Below are 9,455 nucleotides of genomic sequence, written 5' to 3' on the forward strand. Positions count from 1 at the left end.
CACAAAAAAAAAAAAAAAAAAAAAAAAAAAGCCTTTTAATAACTTGTCTGTTATCTACCTTCCAAGCCTGCACCCTGACAGTCTATTAATCAAGCTCATAGCTCAGAGCAAGAAAGGAAAGGGAGAGTCCCTTCTTGGATGGTTCAAGTGCTGACTTCAGCCTGGGGGCAGGCCGGTCTCCAAAGAATGGTAATCAGCTTGAATCAATTAAACTGAAACCTTTAAATGTGAATATTTCTTCCAGGGAACTTAAGCCAAAAAAATAGAAGGTCGTGGGGCTGCAGTATTGTCAACGTGGTGCATTGTACCCAATGCTCTGGACGCAATTCCTGCTTATTGGCGAGAGAATGGAGAACTCCCCTTTTAACCCTGCATAGATCAAACTGTTGGTTTAGGGTTTTGTTTTGTTTTTTGGCACTGATAGACTTTACTAATTAATAATTGAGCAAATATCTAAACACATATTACATGTAGAACACGGTATAGTTTTCTGGGGAATAGAATAGAAACCTCAGTCTGAGTCCAGGACCTCAAGAATGTTATGTCCTCAAGTTCCAGTTTTCTACAGAGATTAATGTGAGTTAATGTCATTTTCTTTCTTCTCTTGTGAAGATGTTAATGAAGAGTGTTGCGACCAAAAGATTTGTGTGGACATCTAAAAGCATAGATCTAAAAACCCTTTTAGTTAATTCGTAATCTTGCATAATCCATGATGACAAGATACAGAAACAAAAATGCCTTGAATAAAAAAAAATACCACTGTTAGCAGTCCTTTTCTTTAAGGTCTTTAAAAATATACTTTTAACTTCTTTAAATAATTTGTGTGAAATATTTAAGTCATACAGAATTACAGAATCATAATGAACACATGCCACCCTTGGTCCCTACACCCTTGGTGTACCCACCATCCAGTTTAAGAAAATAAAACATGACTGCTAGACTTGAAACTGCCATGTGCCCCTCCCATGTTGCATTCCCCCGCCTGCCCCCCCAGCTGTGCCAGTCCTGGAAGTCACCTATCTCCTGAACTTTCTGGGGTTTTTTTCTAATTTTATTAATTTTTTTAAGTAAGCCCTATGCCCAAAAGACTTTTCCCATTCTGGTCCAGATCTCCCTGGGGTCTCCTTGCTCCAGCTCACCAACTCTGCATGCAGCTGTGGTTTGACCAGGAGACTGCTGGGGGCGCCTCCACAGGCCTCAGATGCTACCACTCCATTTCTTTGTCCACCTTTTCATGAATGTCCTTCCTTCATCTCATATGCTGAAACCACGCCTAGTGGATGCTGCTCTCTGCAGTGGACCGTTCTCTAATATAAAATATGCTGTAATTTCCTAGTGTTTGTGTTTATGGCTTACTACAGTCACTGCATTACATGGCTGTCTCTTACACTACGCTGTAGGCTTTTTGAAGGAGGATGTATCTTACAGAAAAAGCTTCAGCTATTGTAAGCAGTCAGTAAATAAATTCTTGTTGTATTTTTCTTATGAGGGTGTTGAACATTCTGTTTCACTTCATAACCATTAACCTGTCCTGCACTTAACTTCTTTATAAACACGCCATTTATGGTCTCTGGTGCTTCTAAGAGAAATCTAATTTTTGTTAATCATGATGGAAATATTCATGACATTGTCGATTTTTGACAGTCCGCTATTTTGTTACAGTAGTGCATGTTTTGAAATATTAAAGTAATGTTTCTTTCTTATCTTTTAGATATTGCTATATGGAGATTTGCCAAGAAATAAAGAAAATATAATATATTTAGCAAATCATCAAAGCACAGGTTTGTATTTCATTTGCATGAAATGTAGGTTTTCTACAGAAAGTAGATGGGCATTCAAAGTAATGTTTTTATTTAAATGAAAAAAATTCTTGGATATTGTTAAAACATGAATTTTCAATGCAGATATTATATTGTGACCTTATATTTTTGTGATTTAACCTTTTTGGAAAGTCAGGCATAGGAAAACTATGGCTTTTCCCAGATTTACCTTTCTCCCTCTGATGTGTGTAAATGAGCCATTTTCTTTCATTTATTTTCTTTCTTTGAATAGTTTTTTAAATGATGCATTCTTCCCTTTGTAAATTCTGTTTTTGGAAGTAAAATTGGGTCAAAGTGTATGCACATTTTAAATTTTTGATTGTGAAGCAGAAAGGTGCTAATAGGTGACTACTTCTTTAAAGACGGTATTAATTTCTAATGTCTACGGTTCCTTTTGCCTCATCAAATGTTTTGGTTTAATTATAGCTTGCTATTCTGTCAGAAAACTCACAGAAATCTCTGGTCTTCAATTATAGTGCAGTATGTACTTCAAAGCACGTTTTAAAAAACTATTTATTTTGAAATAATTATAGATTCTCGAGAATTTGCAAAAGTAGTGTATGGAGTTCCATGACCTCTTCATCAATTTTCCCCTGAAATGACATGTTACATAGCTGTTGTACAGTATCCGAACCCAAGAAATTGACATTGGTTAAGATACTTTTTAGTTCTACGAATAATTCAGTCCAAAGAAAATCCCACTTCATATTTTTTTGAAACCTATTAATTGCTTTTGCACTTCTAAATTCCATTTTTATTACTTTAAGAAATATAGTCCCTGGAAGTTCAGAGCTAAAAGCAACCTGATGGATTATAAGGGTAATGGGAAAATCACTTAAGCCTATGGCTGTTCTCTATCTTCCTCCTGTCAACTGTGTCTCTTCATGATTTTGTTGCTTTTATTACTACCTACACCATGGGCAAGGTGAAGAAAGTAAAAGAAGTTGAAGTGCATTTTTCTTGATTTAGCTTATTAATGATTACATTCGGTTTTATGGGACAAGAGTTGATTCTACAAAGAGTTGTTAGGAATTTTGATGTATCTGTGTATTTCCCTGGCTTTATGAATGTGGCTGGCTCCGACAATTTAGTTACATTTGACTTAGCAAAGCAAGCAGTCTGATTGGGTCAGGGTCTGCTTCCAGTGCTGGCCTGTAGAGCAGCCTTACTTCTTCCTATACTATCTTAACTGTTGCTACAGACCCACTGTGTCTTTACTACTACCAGAGTCCTGCTGCTTCTGTCCTGTTGCTGATGGCACATTTCTACCAGGCTTCCAGTATCCAAATAGGAAGGATTTATGGGTCCAGGGTAGGGAGTGGCTCATGACAACCCAAATTTCCTTTTTATTGACCCACTGGTTCATTTTTTATTAAAGTTTTTGTGTGTGTGTGTGTTTAAAGAGGATTCTCTCTTAAAATTCCTTGTTCAGGTTCCCTGCCAACCTTCTTTTTGCTGGGTTTCAGTGTGGAAATAGAGCTGTGGAACTAGCCTGAACATGTGCAATAAGTACTCTCAACGTCCCTGGAGGCGGTGGCAGTAGCACCAGCAATAACATGAGAACCACTGCTGTCATTGGTGTGCTTACTACGCAGTGGCCTGTGTATACATTACTTCAGAGTGAGGCCTTTGGGGAAAACATTTGAAAGAAAACAGTTTTGTTTTCTTTCCTACTTGTGTGTTTAGAACTAGAAGGTGATAGGGGAAGTATGAGCTCCATAGTCAGCCCACACCTGACCTGAAAAAGGCTCACTTCTCGGGTCACAGAGCCATTTCCTCGTCCCTTTACCTGACCCCTCGGGGCCTGAGACTTTCCAGTACCGGGTCCAATACCAGTTAGCCTTCGGGATTGGAGAAAGCTACTTTTTTTGAATGCCTTTTAAAAAACTCATAACTTGGAGAACATAACTAGATAGTGACTTTTAAATCACTTTAGAATTGCAGGTTTTAGTCAGAGTATGATAGATTATGCCCAGAAAAATGGGCATATACAAATTTGTGTATAGTTTTAGGTTCCAGAGGCCCCTAAACCTTATTCATGGTCATGGGGTCATTGGCCGGTGGGGTCTGGATACCCTTTTTTTAAGACCCTTCTGAGATATGTTAAGAACCACAAATGAGTATCTAAAAATGTAATTAGCAGAAAGAATATTTTCAGTACTGCTCTTCAACTTAGACTTTCTCGTTTGCCCTCTCTTAGGCCTGTCAGAATAAGTCTCTTCTGGGCCTCACATTCCAAACAATTGCTGTTTTAATTAGTATCTCTTCTCTGATGCTTTCACTTGATGTATCCTTGCTGTTTCTGTAGTCTTAGTCTTTTAACTTATTTCTCTGCCGAGACGACGTAGTGGCTCTTATTCCTTCCTCTTGGCCTTTTTAAATACCTGCTTTTGACACAGTTTACCTTGATGTCATGAAATGCACCCTTTTCTTGGTTTCAGTGATATTCCCCTTGACTAACAAAATGTGTGGTGAGTAGATTATCATAAAAAAAGTTGTGGGCTTTGCTGGCAGACCCTGGTTCATCTGCTGTTCTGCAGTGGGCTGTGTGACAGTGGGCAAATTACTTAGCTTCTCTTAGCCGTATTTGTAAGGTGTGAGAATGTCTACTCAGGGTTTTAAGGCAGTTGACATAGGCTAGCTCCTCGCCTCTCCGTGTGCCTGGTTTATAGGGGGCTTTTAACAGCAGGGGTGGTGGTGGTGACGACGATGACAACGGCGGTGGCAGCTAAGGAGCAGGCAGTGCTGGGTCCGTGCTAGGCAAGTGCATCCTGCCCAGGATCTCTGTTATACTACACAGTATCCTTGTGACTTAGGGCTTGATGTTACATAATAACACAGAGGAGAAAAGACTCGCTTTTCTTGCTGGCTCTCCTTGCTGCCCTCTCCTCTCTGCGGAGTTCATGGGAACAATGACACTGCTGTGGCAGTGTGAATAGTTACTGTAAAGGTACATATTCCCATCTCAGCTGCCAGCAGCTCAGCTGTGGTCTAGTGGCTCCTAGCAGAAACCTAGTTGAGAATAAACAGGAAACGTAAAGGTAGTTGAGTAGCAAAAATTGACGGCACAAAATCTGTGTGTTTTAACTACTTAAGTTAGTTCTTAAGCTTTCCACTGCAGTTTGCGCAAGTTTAAGGTCATAGCCCAGGAGAGTTAATACCAACCTGACACATTTTACACTTAAAAGTTTTAGAAGATGCATTCATTCTAGGCCGTGTGTAGCCATGCTTGTTTCAATATAAAAATGCATTATTAAAAATTCCTCCAAACTTTAAAATTGTTCCAGGAAAAGATGCCATATCTTGTTTTTAGCCTTGTACCCCCAATATGCTCAGGATGTACATTTAGTTCTCACAATATATTTACATTACATAGTTATTACAAGGTGGATCATTTGGTTTCCGAGACACCATCAGAAAGAGCTGTGTTTAGCAGCATTGTTGAGGTGATTTGAATGAGGAGGAAGGGGCTAGGGAGATGGCTTCATAGGAAGTCACACCCTGGAGAGTAAAGTGATAGCTGGTCGCCCTGTAGCGTGGGTGTCTGCAGCTGACGGACACGGCCTCTAGGATCCCTGGTTGTAGGAGGATATCTCTGCAACACTCTGCTTAAAAGGAGCTGTTATAGTTATAACTTAAGTCATCAAGAAAGAACTTCTGAATAATAAAGATTAAAAAGAGATTTGCAATGATTGATAAAATGATTTTTCACAAGAATAATTTTTAGTGTTTTCTGGCAAAGTCTTCTTTGGGATGTTCTCTCTAGTTTGATGTATTGTCTAAAGGCTCTCAGGCAGCTGTAATTCTGTGGAAAACTGTCAGTTTTGGTTTAAACTATTGTTAACTGCTTTAATTTCCAGGCTTCTATTTGCCATAGACTTTAACATTTTCCCTCTAATTCAGTCCTTCTGTTCTGGCTTCTATGGCCATGGATACACATGTGATAGTAAGACTATGTCTTTTTCAGAGATTCTTACCATTTTTTAGCCCCAAGGATCCCAGACCAGTTTTCATTGTTATCAAAGAGATGTTTGTAGCCATTTGCTTTCAAACCCAAGTCTCTGGTCTTCAAGACGTTTTACTGTTTTCCCGCTTCATTTAGTTTCATTTCCTCTGACTCTTATCTCCCCAGTTTGCCACCCTCTGCACGTGGCTATCTGGTTTCTGGTTCTTTGCTTTGGCCCGGGCTAGTGCTTCTCTTTGCAGTTTCTTCTCTCTTCCTAGAAGTGTTGTTGTTATTATCAACACACTCATGTCTTCTTACTTTTGCTTTTGTGACCCTCAGTGATAACATACCCTTGTATGACCTTTACTAGCCCCTTGGGGACATGTGCTGTGGTCCTGTAAGGGGCACATCTCTGCCAGCGCGGTTGTGAGCCTCACATCTTCGCTCTGACATTGTAACCTAGGGTCGTGCCCTGGAATTCACCAGTAAAGAAGTGACCCTGCCTTGTGTTGAACATATTACTACATACACAGTATTTAGCTGCACATGACAGTTTCATTTAACCATTTTTTACTTATAATGTTATGTTTTTTAGACTTAAGAATTAGAGGTGCTTTATTCTTCATTCATGCTACTTTCGTATCACTTTGGTGGTTTGTGACTTTTTGCATTTTAGCTCTGAAATAGGCCTTTCAAGAAATGCAAAAAGGAAAAAAAAAACACCAAAAAAATTTTTTTAATGGAATTTGTAATTTTTAAATGTCTGCAGTTGATATAAAGTAATTTTTCAAATTCTACTCCTGTTTCCAAAAGTATATTCCTAGGAGGCTTTTTCTGTTTGTGGGAAAGGAATGCCAGAGTTCACATACAGATCATTTATGCACTGATTGGGTTGTGTCTTTGCAGTTGACTGGATTATTGCTGATATTTTGGCCATCAGGCAGAATGCTCTTGGACACGTACGCTACGTGCTGAAAGATGGGTTAAAGTGGCTTCCATTGTATGGGTGTTATTTTTCTCAGGTAATTTTTTCCATGTTTTCTCGGGTAACTTTTCCATGTTATTTTTCTCAGGTCACTTTTTCCATGTTTTCTTCATTATGTACGCAGCTTATAAAAATTTGAGATTTGGAAACTGAACATGCATTTAATATAAATGTATAGGTTGTTTTGTTTATTTTTGTGGGCTTAATAACTTATTCCAAACAGAAGTAATTTTACTTGGGCATTTTTAATGGTCTGCATTTATGTACCTGTCTGATCACCCAGCTAGTTAAATAGCAAAAGTGCAAATGTACAAAAATCAAAAAACTAGGAAAATTTAAAGGCATGGAATCTGACAGATGATTACATTAAGAAACTAATAGTCAAACTTAATTATGATCTATAGGATCATAATTAAAAAATAGTGTGCTGTAACGCAGAGTGTTGAACATGAGTGTCAGGACATAATAAACACTTAGTAGAAGATGTTTTCCAAAATGCCTTTAATTTGCTTCTCCAGCATACATTTGGTCAAGCCGCTTATCTGCTCAGAGTGTGTGTTTCTCAAGTGTAGCACGTGCCAGTTCTCGTGCGTGGCATTCATGCTCCCCCACGGCCTGCCTCCCTGCAACCCGCCTTCCTTTTTCGAGCCTGAATCTGTTTCTCCCTCCCTGTCCTTCTTTGAGCTGTTGCTTTAATTCAAGGCCATATGCTTTCCTCTGCCTCCAAGGCCCGGTGTAGATGCGATTATGAAACCCTTCCTGAGCCTGGCAGTTCCCTCCACCCCGCTTTTGTCTTGGGCTGTCTTTGTTGTTACACTTAACGGATTCTCTTGATACCATACTTGTATACATATTTCACTTCCCCACTAATTTTTAAGGAAAGATACCTGGTCTTCACTTCTGTAGCTTCTATATACCTGGGAAGGAACCCAGGTGTTTTGAATTAAAATAGACTTTGAGAAGCAGGTTAAATGACAGGCGATCCAGAACTAGTGTGTTGAGTAGGCATCATGTCCGCTACAGCTTGGGAAAATTTTACGTTGTGGTATACGCATGCTGTGGCTTTTAATTCTATGAATTTGTTCTCATCAGTTCTCTCTGTTTGGGTCAACAGTGACATGTCTTCCGTAGAGCAGTTGAGTTTTTTCTCTGCACTCAGGCATGCTGGTTCCTATCTGGAAGGAACTGCCACCAGGATGGAAGGCCACCTCTCCTCCTCTCCTCTTTATAGTCTCTATACTGTCCCCTCCTTGCTCCTATCTGTGCATTTCCTTTTACTCATGTTCTTGGTTAAAACAAAGTCAAATTCAGCCAGTCGATGTATTTTACAGATGAGTTCAGATTAGCACAAGCGAGTGCAAATAGTATGGTGACTTGATGCAAAGTTTTGGTGAAGTACACTTAGCAAGTTTCATGAAACATTCCTTAATTCGTATGACAGTGCCTGTGTTAGTTGTTTAGGGCCGCCCTTACAAAATACCACAGACTGGATCTTAAATAACAGACATCTATTTCCCCACACTTCTAGAGGCTGGAAATGCCAGATCAGTGTGTTACCAGGATCGGTTTTTGTTGAGGCCTCTCTTCTTGGCTTGCAGTCGGCTGCCTTCTCCCTGTGTCTCTCCCTGTGCACACGCCTGTTGGTGTCCTACTCTCCTCTTCTTATAGGACACCAGTTCTACCGGGCTGCGGCCCACCCTTAATGACCTTGTTTAACCTGGTTGCCTTCTTAAGTGCCCCATCTCTAAATACCGTCACACTGGGGTTTAGGGCTCCAACATATAAATTTTGGGGGAACACAGTTGAGTTCATAACGGTGCTACATACACATCTGCAGCCGAGTCAGTTTTAAAAATCCCTAAAGATCGCGAGTATTGGCATTTTAAGGACGCTTTTAGTGAGTCTACGTCATTGGAAAAATTGAGAGCTAAGAACTATGTTATCGATCAAGTTTTTTTATTTAAAAAAATGAAAGCGTTTTTAACTGTCAACAAAACTGAACGTTCATGTGTTTTCCAGTGGCATGTACATGCAGTTTTTTTTTCAATTATGTTGAAACCTAGGAGAACTTTCACTTAAATGTTTATTAGATGCTTATATTTGAATGTGTTAAATATAATTTAATTCCTAAGCTGTAATTTTATTCTTTACTTTTGGGGAGTAAAGTTACCTTTTTGATGACTGGCCATTGGATATTTTAATAGTCAATACTTTTCCCCCCATTTTTTTTTTTTAAATGTGGCAGCACGGAGGGATCTACGTAAGGCGAAGTGCCAAGTTCAATGAAAAGGACATGAGGAACAAGCTGCAGAGTTATGTGAGCGCAGGAACTCCAGTAAGATCATGCTCCTTTTTATTATTTTTCCTGTCCATTCCCAGTTTTCAATTTAAGAACTAAATTAGAACTTAAGAATTGTTTTGAAAATATATTATTCCATGGGTGATAAATGATTGAGAGCTTTCTTGAGGCAGTAAAAACTGCCTACATAGAGGTGAGCAGCTGTTTTCAGGCCTCAGGAAAAGGCTGCAGACGATTCAGTCTTTGCTGCTGGTCAGTAAGGACCGCCAAACGTGCAATAAGAACGGTGGGTGAGGGGCGCCTGGATGGCTCAGCGGTTAAGCGTCTGCCTTCGGCTCACGGTGTGATCCCGGTGTTCTGGGATCGAGCCCCACATCAGGCTCCTCCGCTATGAGCCTGCTTCTT

The 9,455-nt window shown here is 39.6% G+C and overlaps 1 protein-coding gene across 1 annotated transcript in view; it reads left to right on the forward strand.

Moving 5' to 3' along the window:
* AGPAT5 (1-acylglycerol-3-phosphate O-acyltransferase 5) overlaps nucleotides 1-9,455 on the forward strand; it is a 72,727-nt gene that overhangs the window by 26,487 nt on the left and 36,785 nt on the right. The window contains exons 2-4 of the mRNA XM_034647759.1: nucleotides 1,712-1,781; nucleotides 6,673-6,788; nucleotides 8,997-9,086. Of these exons, the coding sequence (XP_034503650.1) occupies nucleotides 1,712-1,781; nucleotides 6,673-6,788; nucleotides 8,997-9,086 (276 nt within the window). The remainder of the gene's footprint in view (nucleotides 1-1,711; nucleotides 1,782-6,672; nucleotides 6,789-8,996; nucleotides 9,087-9,455) is intronic.

This window comes from Ailuropoda melanoleuca, chromosome 18, assembly GCF_002007445.2.
Source record: "Ailuropoda melanoleuca isolate Jingjing chromosome 18, ASM200744v2, whole genome shotgun sequence".
NCBI classification, from domain to species: Eukaryota; Metazoa; Chordata; class Mammalia; order Carnivora; family Ursidae; genus Ailuropoda; species Ailuropoda melanoleuca.